Source organism: Musa acuminata, chromosome BXJ2-5, assembly GCF_036884655.1.
Source record: "Musa acuminata AAA Group cultivar baxijiao chromosome BXJ2-5, Cavendish_Baxijiao_AAA, whole genome shotgun sequence".
NCBI classification, from domain to species: Eukaryota; Viridiplantae; Streptophyta; class Magnoliopsida; order Zingiberales; family Musaceae; genus Musa; species Musa acuminata.
In genome coordinates, this window is record NC_088342.1 from 2258750 (window position 1) to 2271591 (window position 12842).

At 37.9% G+C, this 12842-nt stretch overlaps 2 protein-coding genes across 5 annotated transcripts; both read right to left on the bottom strand.

Moving 5' to 3' along the window:
* Positions 1 to 2752, bottom strand: LOC103983819 (4-hydroxy-tetrahydrodipicolinate synthase, chloroplastic). Of its 2 annotated transcripts, none has more exons than XM_009401110.3 (3): positions 2345 to 2752; positions 1590 to 1670; positions 1 to 1081 (listed from the first exon to the last, which is right to left on the bottom strand). In XM_009401110.3, exons 1-3 carry the CDS (start codon positions 2413 to 2415, stop codon positions 154 to 156), a joined length of 1080 nt encoding a protein of 359 aa, XP_009399385.2. In that variant the 5' UTR covers positions 2416 to 2752; the 3' UTR covers positions 1 to 153. The 2 variants fall into 2 exon arrangements, with proteins under 2 accessions (XP_009399385.2, XP_009399383.2); XM_009401108.3 differs by having other exon boundaries at positions 2300 to 2752.
* Positions 2753 to 3565: 813 nt separating this feature from the next.
* LOC103983820 (barley B recombinant-like protein D) lies at positions 3566 to 7615 on the bottom strand. 3 transcript variants are annotated; one of them, XM_009401111.3, is made up of 3 exons: positions 7441 to 7615; positions 5554 to 5635; positions 3566 to 4804 (listed from the first exon to the last, which is right to left on the bottom strand). In XM_009401111.3, the coding sequence occupies exons 2-3, from the start codon at positions 5620 to 5622 to the stop codon at positions 3848 to 3850; spliced, it is 1026 nt and encodes a 341-aa protein (XP_009399386.2). In that variant the 5' UTR covers positions 5623 to 5635; positions 7441 to 7615; the 3' UTR covers positions 3566 to 3847. The 3 variants fall into 3 exon arrangements, with proteins under 3 accessions (XP_009399386.2, XP_009399387.2, XP_064963978.1); XM_009401112.3 differs by having other exon boundaries at positions 7456 to 7609; XM_065107906.1 differs by lacking the exon at positions 5554 to 5635 and having other exon boundaries at positions 7441 to 7609.
* Positions 7616 to 12842: the final 5227 nt, after the last annotated feature.

Genomic DNA, 12842 nt, shown 5'->3' on the forward strand with positions numbered 1-12842 from the left:
GAACCTCAAATCAACTATATATATACCATATGAAAACTTTGACAAGCACGACAGCTAGATTATTTGCTTTCTGATCATAGATCATAGAGTTTTACTCCATTAATGGCTTACATACTATGAGGGAAGAAACTTGAGATAATGGACCATGTAATGTCAGTACCTGCCTACCAGTATAAAGTCTTCATCATCAAGAAACTCAACATCTTTTTCGCCAATGAAATTCTCACGACCAAGCGATTCCACGATGCGTACAAATTCAAGTCTCCTTGCACGAGGAAGAGGGACATAGGGCAACCTGAACACAGGCCTAATTACTCCCAGCTGCGCAAGGGCAGTGTTAAGGCCGATGGGATTCGGCTCCTGGAACAGCCATTTGATCAGAGGCATCAGCTTTGAGTTCAATGAAGGATTTTTCCCTTGAAACATGAGCTCATGCATCAACCCCGGAACAAGATTGCTAGCAACAGATATGACTCCAGTTGCTCCAAATGCCCACCTAGAATCATGACATTCGTCATCATTCCCACTCCATATCACAATCCCTTTATCTACATAACCCTTGATCCTATCATTTCCCATGCACTCCTTGACACCTGCCATGTTAGGATTCTGCGAGATCGTGTGTATCACCGAGGGTGGAATATCCTGTCCAGTTCTTGAGGGCACATTATATATGATAGTTGGGCCCATAGAAAGAACTGCCTCAAAATGTGAGACCATTCCCTCCAAGGATGTCTTCCCATAATAAGGATTGATATGAAGAGCTGCATGCATCCCTACAGCAAAACCTTGTTCAGTTGCATGGATTGCTTCTCCTGTTGAGTTACTTCCAGTGTTCCCGATAACTCTTATTGAGGTACCAAAGCAGTTGACAGTGTGACCAATGAGCATGATATGTTCATCCCAGCTCATTAAATGGCCTTCTCCAGTGGTGCCCCCAACTATGACACCTTCAGCACCATTGATGATTTGCATGTGGATAAGGGAGTCATAAGCTTCAAGGTCAAATCTCCCATCAGGCAAATATGGGGTCTTGACGGCTGTGATCAATCGCAAGCTTTTAATGTCATCAACTGATGTCCTACAATAACAGAAATAGTGTCAAAACAAATTAGAGATGGCAGTGGAACAGTATTTAGCTTATTGCATTTAACCAAAAAAGAAAGTAATAGAACAAAATTAGTGTAGTAATAGACAAGAAAATGTTATTGTTGACCAAAACAGAAAATGATGAAAAAGAGGAGGGTATCACATTGGAGTTTTGTGATGGGTGTAAGAATAACTCAATTCAAACAAGGGGAAAAGTTCAAAGGTTGGATAGAAAAAGAAAAATAATCAAAAAGACAATGACATGGACATAGAGAATATAGCATTACTGGAGTTTCTTCTTGTCTTTACAATGCTTATTGCAAAACACATGTCAATACAAGACTTTCCATTCTCAAGTTGTTCCACAGGTTTACAGTTAGCCACTGTAAGAGATAAAGGAAAATTCATCGACAACTACAGAGAAAAACAAAAAAGGGAAACTAAAATATACTTCTACCATGTTATGGTGTAGGCCTCAAACTTCCTGGTGCAAAACCAACCTGTTTTTAACTTCTAGGCTGCGCATTGGAAGATGAATATTTGGAATCATAGCTGATATCGGAGATCTCCATCTTCTAGCCCTGGATATAGATAACTCAGAAATTAGCACATAATGGTCAGTTTACACAAAGCATATCTCAAAACAAGCAAAGCATGGGATCCCAATGGCATTTGGCCACACAAGATTTCAGATTCTCTCAATTGGCAGATGAAATCCCCCAAGAATGAGACTCGGAGTCCCATTACCCAACAAAACACTAGAAATGGGAATCACTGAATCTAAATGCCATTCTGATGACCAAATCCTGTGATACAAATGTCATTTTATCAGTCTCACATATATTTATACAGCACTGTATTCATATGCACCATGGTGTTAGATTAAAGATGCCATAATCTTACAAAAAATTGGTGTTCCAGGAACAAGTTTATGTGTTTGCAATAGCAGATAAAACAGCAACATAATCACATATATAGCAGTGACTCAATGATCCGAAAGGATCAGCATGCAAGAGCATTTGCAAACTGCAATTTTGAATAATTAAATAAAATTATAAATAAATCTACATCCACGCATCTAACTGATCGAGAAAAAAGATCCCAGCTATTGGCCTCAGGGCTAAAGCGTGTTGACCAAAAATCCAGTCCAAAAATTAACTAAACATCAAGGAATCCAGTTCGAAGGCGAGCAAGAATAGAAGGGCATAACCAGTAGCAGGCACCGGCTGGAGGACAGAAAGGCTTGACATTAAACCTCAGCGCCGCCGTTGCCTCTGTGTCGGTCCACGAAAGGGCCGGATTCATCAGCAATAAAGACGGCGTCATCCTGTTCTTTCAGTTCGATTAAGGTCTTCTCGTAGGTGGAAAAGAAGACCCCCAAGAAGAGGAGCTCGGGATCTGGATCGGATTCCTGCCTCGCAGCCAGACGATTCAACAAGCTGTGGTGGGAGTGGTGACTGCGATCGAAATCGGAACCGCGATAGTGGCGGCAGCGGCGGGGAGCGAGGCGAGCGGGGCGGGAAGAAGGACAGCGGAGGCGAACTCCATGGAAGAAGTTTCGTTGCGAGGGCAGATAGGTTTTGGAAGGCTCCCGATGAAGCGGCACGAGTCTTCTCAGGCCGCCTCGCCCGTTCTCCACCCCGTAACAGTTCCAAAATTAGATCCGGCTATCGAGAATTGCACGTGTCCGGATCTTGGACGGTTCAGATTCGTTGTCCAAAACCCTGATCTCCGTCACATCTGTCAGACATTTGCGACCCAATAAAACTGATCTAACCATTTAAACCCCTTTGCACTACCGCCATTGTCGCTCTCCTCATCTTCAACACGAATGAAGCACACTGCCCTCACTGTTGCAAATGGGGTGAATACTCTCAGCAGGAAGAGTTGGTGATTCGCAATGCAAAACGCATCTTTGTTGCACTCAAATGATACATTTCTTCATCTACTAATCTCATATTGGCTCTCTATAAACATCCTACATTGTTCCACATGAATGAGAAACCACCACTCCAGCAACTGCAGAAAAACTCAGGCCCAGATTTAGACAATGATCAAGTAGAACTAACTTACTGCAAGCAGGGATTTCTGAATCAATAAACTTCCTGAATAAATTGTATAGAATTGATGTAAAAGTAGAAATCAATTACAGTTCCTCATGCTTATAGAAAAACCTAATGATTAATTTGAATACTAAAGAAATTCCATCTAATACACCTGCATTAAACCTCAAGCTTTAATTGGTCGGTTAAGAAGTAATGGAGATTAAGAATGCATATAAACATCTGCAGCAGACAGTAGTAGACCACTAAACTACAGTTCAAAGACCTTTCACCTTACAGACCACCTGAAAAGAAGTTTCTGATGCTTTAGCATTACTTTGACTCGCCAACTATCAACTGATAGACCAGGTTAGAGCATCAGGAAGATAGTTCTCCATGGTAACTAGTTTTCAATCATATCATGTTCCTCTGGAGATGGGAAGACTAAGATATCACAATTAGTATCGATAAAACAAGCTATATACATAAGATGATGCAGTAGAATCCATCAGGAAACAGAATCCATTTAGAAAAATCTCCTTCCAGGATAGGCAGATACAATTGAGCTCTCAAGCATCAGAAGACTGCACCTCTTAGTACTAGACCTGAATCGTACACTATAATTTCAATATAAGGGAAAAGAAAGACCAACCAGAGGCTAATTCAAGTTATAAATGTGTTTGGCATCTTTCCCTTCCCTTCTCCAACAGTCTTCCTCACTTGATAGTAATGTACCGATTTGTGCCATGCTTAGCCCAGTGTTCCCTCAGGTCCACTGGTAGAGATAGATCATGACCCTCTGATGCAAGCCTGCTTAGAAGCTTTCTGAATGCACTTCCACTCATCTTGCGCCCCCCAACACGGGCATGCCGCTTGTTGGGCATCACCGGTAGTGGGTACATGGAAAGTGTCATTGTGCAACAGGCAGACTGCCATCCTCCATTCCCCCATTTGTAGCATTGGCGGTATTTCCCAGTGCATGAGCAAACAGGAACCGGCATCGTCGTGTCATCATATGCCACCTGGTTCAGGCCCAGGTCTTGACTCTTCCACTCATGATGCTTTGCCATCGAAACCTGCTTTGTCAGATCCTCCCCTATTCCAACTTCACCTCTCCACTCCCCAGCTTTCTTTGCAATCGTGACCTGCTTGCTCAAATTGTCACCTCCACCCCTTTTACTCTTCCTAGGTTTCTTTAATGAAGACGATTGGACTTTGGTCCCCTTCCCTCCCCTTTTGGCCTTCAGGGGCTTCACTCCAGTCTCTGAAGCAGCTGATATGGGAAACATCTCACCTTGTGCATCCTTTTTTTGGCCAGAGGCATCTACCAACTGTTGTGATGGAGGATGGATATGCTGAAGATGCTGCTGGTGGTGGTAGTGGTACGTGTGTTTAGATCCATGGTGACCAGAAGGGCATCCAGGTCCACAGCTAGCACTCATGCCATTCTCACGTGCATATTCAAGAGATGCAATAGCATTGTCACGTTCTACAATGGCATTATTCCTCTCAGCAATTGCAGCATCCCGCTGGAGATATGCCATGTCCCGTTCAACCAAAGCAGCTTTTTTCTCAGAAATGGCAAGATCACGTTCTTGAAGAGCTTTGTCGCGTTCGGCCATGATGAGTTTTATGGTCTGGTTTTCCTTCAGGTGATGCTGAGGTGCCATCCACTAGGACATCATCCAAAAACCATAATAATAAGAGAAATTTAAGCCACCAAGGAGTGATGCGATCGAATGTCTATTAGGCATACTTAAATATGATATGTATAAAAAATCTTCATCACAATTTAGCAGAGAAGAAAAATTAAAAATTTCTGCCTTTAATTTGATAAATAAAACTAGAGAAACGAAAATTTAGGAAAGGCAAGCACAAAATGGCATGTACATTTGAAGTTCGGGAGAACAAAGGAAGCTCTTAAAAGGAAGAGTTTAACCTTAGTTTTCTAGAACCAAGCACCTAAAACAGATCAATCTCATGACCCAGACGAAAATGGTAGAAACTTTGATGAAGCTTTAGTATAGGGAAGACACAAAAAAATAGAAATTATAGTTTAATTTGTTTATAATTACAATAGAGGAACATGCCTTTTCAGTAACTTTATCTCTTGACAGAGAAACAACAAAAAAATGGCAGCTTTTTTCTCAAAGGTTTCAGACAAATTGGCATTAAGGAGGAAAACATGTCATTGTGCTGTCTAACGTGACATCCCCTTATAGTAATAACAGGATAAAATGTCCTGTGCTTCAGACGATGTTGTTAAAAGATAAATCAATCACTAAAATGAAAGCACATTTTCTGCTATTTGATCAGTACAAAAATTCATCAGGCAGCTTGAAAAGAACAAAGTTGGGAACATACATACATACATACATATATATAAATAAATATCTATATATATGCAAAGTTTCTGCAGTACCTGTGCATGAGATGGTTTGTATTGGTCAGTCTTGTATCTCCCATTCCCCCTCTGCCCACCCTCATCCATAATAATCACTAAACTGCAAAATGTAAGCTTCTAATATGTGCTACATATTATAATGAGAATGTTTGTTGAGCAAGATATCATGAAGAAAAAAATGGCGATTGCTTGCATAGATTAGAGGAAGCAAATTAGGGAAATGGAACTCATGATGAAATTAACACTGGCAATATAGAGAATAAATACTGCAAGAAATAAGCGCTCCCAAATGGACTCAAAACCATCCACTTCAATCAGAAACCTAAGATGGCATCCTTCAAATAAGACATTGTCCAATGGAACAAGAAAAATATATTTATGGAGCAGAATCTGTTTTGAATATTGAAGAACCATGGTATTTTAGCTTCAAATTAACATAGTACCATATGAATCAGGAGTGTTGCTATCCCACCATATCTTAACCGCAGAGGAAGATAGCAAAGTGAGCATAAAACAAAACAGAAAAAACACACACACCTGTGTTAATTTTATAATCTTAAATATAAAGGATTTACCAGCATGATTTCCTTAACATGGTAAACATGCTGAATGCATAATTTTCTGGACATGGGAGAGTCAATTCAGAACACAATAGCCAGAAGAGGTAGAGGAAGATCAAAGAAGACTTGAGTAGATTTAATATTAAAAAAGCATTTAATAGTATGGAAACATAGTTTCATTTGACCAACACATAATAATTAAAACAAGATAAATCTGTGTAGTCATGCATATAACAATTCTTATCACTAATTGGAATGATTTACAGCATCCATTCAAGCATGAGTGATCTTTACATTATTGGTTTTGCTTTTGTTCGATAAATATGCAAAATATTCCTTAAAAAATGAATTTTGATGTTCAGGCTTTTTGAGTCTAATAGACCATGCCCAACCAACCAGATCGTTGGTTCCATAGTTGGCTATTTAAGGAAGCTAATCATTAATCTCCTCACAGGACTAGCTAAGGTGTCAGCTTTAATGATCATCTACATTGATTGACAACAATGTAAAAGAATATATATACAAAGCTCCATACATGGAGCAACTCTAACACGAGAGAAAGCATTACTGTCTAGTTACGCTAGAATTATAACCAGTCTGGATCAGACCATCCATGTTGACCCATTATAGCTTATCAAGTAAAAGATGACATTGGCAAGAAATGCCACCCACGCCCTTGATACAAAAACCCCAAAAACCCTCTTTGCCGCTTATCATTAGGACTCGCATAGATTCTGAACTTGAAACATGCAGGCGCAGCAAACTGAAATTACTCATCACAGGCCATTTAAACAGATACATGGCTGTTAGCAGACACACCCGACAATATTGGAAACAAAACAGATCTTGATGGCAAGCATCACAGAGGATCACATTCGTTGGAACTTCAAACTGAAGCCAATAGCAAGCTAAAATCCTAACTGCTTCCACAGTTTGCCGCAGAACAGACAAATACTTTCTTGTCGGCCATTTAAGATCAAGGTGTTCAAAGATCGCTTATGCTAAGAGCTAAAAATACTTACTGAAGCATCACCCAACACTACATTTAGTCCATGCTGCGAAAGGGAGCATTTTTTATCCAAACCCAGATAAATCACATGAGAAGCAAACACATTAATTGCAAAGAGTTGCATGGAACCGAAGTAGGGTTTCCAATCCAGGAACACTCTAAAAATCAGATTTTTTACAGAGTCCAACAACAAGAAAACACACATAAAAGATCATAAAGTGGCCAAAGCAGCCCACAAGAAATATTAGGGCAAATACAAAAATCTGAAGTAGATGAAACGAGATCATCATTGAAAACCTAAAGATGAGAATATCGGAGAGGAACAGAGAATATTACCTCAGAGAAATCTACCTGATCTTTTCTTCTGCTGTTCTCTTCTCCTCCGTATCCCGCTACCGGGCCGATGAAACCTCTGAGAAATCACTTCGTCGTCTTCTTCTGGCCTTGCACGCTTTCTCTTTCTACTGTGGCTCTCCTCCTCATCGGTGTTCTGACCCATGGGGTCCATTCCAGGAATTGGATTACATTTAGAATCCCAAAGACTCAGAGCTTAAACCTCCTGTGATTTTTTTACTTTTCAAGACTAATTTAATCGGCTTATCTCTTTTTAAATTATTCTGATTTTTTATTACTATTTTTCTCACTCTATTGGATTCATACTTTTCTTGATACTTGCATAATTTGGCGATTTTTCCTGAGATAGTAAGTTTGGAAATCTATATACCGGGAATGAATGAATTAGTATAGTGAAAAACTTTTATAATTTTAGAAAATATTTCGTAGATTCGGAAATATAGTAACTTTAAACCGTAAGAAAACGTAAGTGTAGTGATAACAAGACGAGCAGAAGAAGCAATTTGCTATGAAATGATTTGTAATTAAAGAAGATTGCTCAAAATAAAATGCAAACCAGATTTAGAGTGGTTCGGTCAATGTGACCTACATCCACTTTCAGAGTCCTCCTCTGACGAGATCTCCAACGTACACTAAAGGCCTTCCTTTAATAGGTGAAGACCGAACACCTCTTTATAATGTTTTCTCCTTTTCTCGGGTTTAGGAGATGAACCCTTACAAGTCTCACTTCTCTTTCTTGGATGGTTACAAAGCTAAGAGATGAACGAGGAGAACTCTAACTTTTACAATATTTTAAGACTCAAGACTTCAAGATTAAGCCAATTGTTTCGTGCCTGTAGAAAAGGATGAGGTTTTTATAGGCCTCAATGACTTCAAAATTGAAGCCAAAAAGTGTCACATCATTGGAATCCGAGGTACTAGTGGTACCATTGTCGTTACTGGGCGGTACTACCATTACTGATATGACCCTGGGTAGTACCATCATCGAACAAGGGCAGTACCACCGCTGGTAGTACTACTGTCGGCGATACCATCGCTGGCAGCACTACTGTCAGCGGTACCCCCGCCCAGGAATCCAGAGGTACTACTTTCCAAGCGATGCCACCGTCGGCCATATTTTCAAGGGCTGAATTGGGTACTCAATTCGACCAAATTCAACCCTGTTAAGGGCTCAGTTGGCTCATAATTAAGTTAGTGGGATTACCTCCCAATCCTAACTTAATTTATGCTCTAACTATGATAATTAAGATATAATTTATGGTGTTTTTTGTTCCGGTGCGTCAATTGCTCTTCCGGCGAGCTTCCAACGTACTTCCGACGAACATCCGATTAACTCTCGGCAATGTTCCGGTGGACTCCTGGCAAGCTCTTGGACTTTACGACAATCTTCTTGGATAGTTCCGATGAGCTTCTATGGCAAGCTCTTGGACTTCTCGGTTGGTTCCCGTAGAACTTCCAACGAACGTCTAGACCTCCATCGAACTCTCGAACTCCCAATGAGATCTCGATCTTGACTCCGGCACAACACCTGCTTTATGTCTTACTGCCATCATAGTTAATTCTGCACACTTTTCTCAATATATAGATTATATCAAACAACTTACAATTGACTTCATCATCAAAATCTGAGATTCAACAATCCCCCCCTTTTTGATGATGACAATCAATTGATGACGAAGTTAACCTTAACTTCCCTTATCTATATGTTATACTTGAGAAAAGACATTCTTGAATTCAATGCCTTTAAATTCAAGAAAAAAATTGATAAGTTAAGTTCATTTAAACTTATCAATACACACATCATGATTCCTGATCTAACATTCTCAAAATAATGTCTAGGCATGACATCCATTTTTCAAGTATGATATTTAAAGATGACAAAGATAGCAATTCATCATTCTATGGCAAGATATCAATTACAAAATAGCAAGTTAAGCTATAAATATATTATCATAAAGAAGGAAATTTATCAAGCAAATATTTTAAGTATATATGATAAAATATATTACATACATTTGTCATCAATTTACCACATTTTGGTATTATTTCTCTCCCTTTGTCATCAATAAAAAGGAGAACAATTCAACAATGTAAGTGTAGTAAAAATTCATGTCACATTTCAAATTGTAAAAAAAAATTCATACCAATCATATTTTAAGCATTCATGACATGGTATTATTCAAAAGTTCTTAACATTAAAATTATAATAATTAAAGAGATAACTTCCATCAACTGCTCCCTTTTTATTTTTCATCAAAACTTTGCATGAAGACGAAGAGTAAGGAGGAAAATCTATTGAGAACCAACTTTGAATGAAGTTAAAAATGATAAAAGAGTTTCATTAAGTTATGCTTCAATTTTCACAAGGATCAAGATATTTAAGTGAAATCAAATCCTCATTCTTGCAAGTGCTCATCTCATAAAAAAGAATCATAAAAATTCTTCCTTCATTAAGAAAGAATTCATGTGAAAAAATCATCATATGAAGGATAAAAGAAATTTCATGAATAAACCTTCATAATGAGAGGATCATCACATTAAATCCATTTCCCAATAAAAATTCACAAGAGATAAATATGAGAGATGCATTTGTCAATGAAATCTATGAAGTGATTGAGTGTATCAAAAGTGATGGAGCAAGGGTATGAAGTAAACTTGATATGGCATAATCTCATGAAAGCTTCATTCAAGAAATTCATAAAGATAGTTTGAAAAAGATATACATCAAATTCATGCATTTGGACAAATTAACATTCCTAACTCCACAAATGATCATAATACATCAAGTCATAAATACCAACAGTTAAATGTATAAAGGAATTTATCCATTCAAAAGATATATTAAGTCTAATTCTTAGAGTGATATATTCATTAAAGTAAGCTCAGAATTGAAACCATCAAGGTAGTTAGCGCAGAATTTTACTATCAAAGTAAATAGCATTTTAGGTTTACAACATTAAAGTAAACAATATAACAAAGAGGAATTGTGTCCACTTCTCTACAAATACATACACAACTTATTCAGGTGGTGAAAAGTAAAAATATCTAAACAAAGTATTAAATTGTTAATGAATGTGCTGCAACTCAATTAAGATTTGATCTTGGTGTTATTCAAGTTGATCTTGTCGTCGTTCAAAACGATCCATCCGAGTCCCTATGTCATAGATAGATAAGGGAGATGCTTGCTCTACTGGAGGTAATTTCTCAAAGGAACTAGTTGGAGGAGATTGATTACACTTAAAAATTGGTATTTCAGGTTCTGGTTCAGGTTGGTGGGGATCAATCCTTCTAGGCAGTCTGGTCCATATTCCATTTCTAAATGTACACCTCATCCGTTAAAGTATATTTCTATTTATGATACTAAATCTATCTAGTTTGATAACTTCTTCTTCGTGTGGAATAACAATATTATAGGCATGGAGTAGTCTTATGATTAAGCCACCGTATGGAAGCATCATGTCCCTTTTTGATAGTTCAATCATATTCTGTTAGATTAGATAACCAAAACAATTGTTATGTCATTTCATAATCCAATACATAGTACCTAGTTCCATTTAGATTTCTTCATCATGATGATTTTGCTTTGGGAGAATAATACTTATTAGGATGTGATTAAGTATTTTGGTGCTTAAAGGTAATAAATGTTCCCAGTTTTTTAAAAGAATCGTTAAGTTAGGATTACCAAAAATTATTCCTAAAGCATTAACGTAAGTAGTCCCAACTGTTTCGTCATCCCATTATCCTCTAAAATAATACCCCCTTTCTTTTACCGGAATTCATATGATGTTATAAATTAATCTATCGGTAATGGGTATTTGATGTCCTAATAGATAGGTAGATACTCTTTCTTCTTCATATACATGTAAATTGTTGTAAAATAGCCTAACAACTCTAGGGTAAATAGGTTCACTAATTTGAAGAATTGGGAGAATGTCTAGATTAGTAAACCATTCAATATGTTCCAAATCACTAACTCATCTAAATCAACATATTTACCCTTATGAACATGTCTAGACTCTATGGAAGAAAATTTTAGGGCATGTTGATTAGAATCGAAAAGTAGGGAGTTATAATTTTCATCTAATCTCCTCTTCCTTTTGTCCTTAGAGGATCTTCTAGAAGCCATTGAGATTATAATAATGAAGGCAAATAAGGAGCAAGAACAAGTAATATAAAGGAGAATCGGTTTGGTGTAGAGATTACCTTAGTAGTTCTCCTTTCTAGTGATCTTTCAAAGAATGTCAGAGATTGATCCTTGATCTAATGGGAAGTGGGGATTTTTGAGTTGCTAGAGGGAGAGCAATCGGTTTGGAGCTGTTTAGAGGAGTGCAGAATGTGTTGGGGTCGGTTCTACTGTCAACCCTAACTTAAGTTTATAAAGGGGGGCAAGTTGCGGGCGGTGGCACCGCTAGTTGGGCGGTGCTACCACCTGCCACCCGTGACATCTGGCGATGCTACTGCCAGCTGGGCGGTGTCACTACCTATAGGCAGTAAGCACTGCTCACATAGTTGTATGGGACTGTCATGGGTGATTTCAACTTGAAAGAAATTTTTGTTTGTGAAGCACACAACCTTATTTACATCATCATGTAAAAATTTGCATCATAAGAGAAGAAGATTCATACGTTCATGATTGATCATATAAAATGCATACCATACTCAAACATTATATAGTCTTCGTATGTTTACAATAAGTTCATGATTCATCATATAAAATTTATATGCAAGCATCGTAAAAACTTGTATGGAAAAATGCATATGGCTCATTGCGTATACTATAAGATCATGATTTATGTAAGTGATCCAAAGACGGTCCGAACACATATTCATGATCTTGTTAGATAGAATTCGATCCGAAAAAAAATTTAGGAGGGAATGTATCCTAAAAATTTAGGAATCCGGAAGAAGTTAGAAAGGGAACTTGTGCATAAGAGATTTTATGTTTGAGAGATCAAGATCAAGTGTTTAACACACAAGGTTTCAAATAATTATTACATCATGATCTTATAAGTATCATTTTGTAACTAACAGTTTTAATTCTTATGATCCCCTTTTTATTATTTTGGCTAAAGAGCTTGATGAATTATTTTTGGATCTTTGGTCATAAGTTTTGAGCATCCAAAAATAAGATATCATCTCTTGCTCCTAGCGTATACGTTTCTATAAAAAAGAATGATTTTTAGGTACCTATTTGATCTTGGGTGCCTCAAACACCCACAAACTGATGAAGCCATTTACTCTTCAGCTCGGCGTTTGCTGTGCTTCATATGAGGATTTTTTGATTTTGGCAAATGGTAAGTAACGAATGCCAAATTTGATCCTAACATCTTACAGTGATGTTAGCTATCTATCACATTCGACCTCGAGACGTTTGACGAATGGAA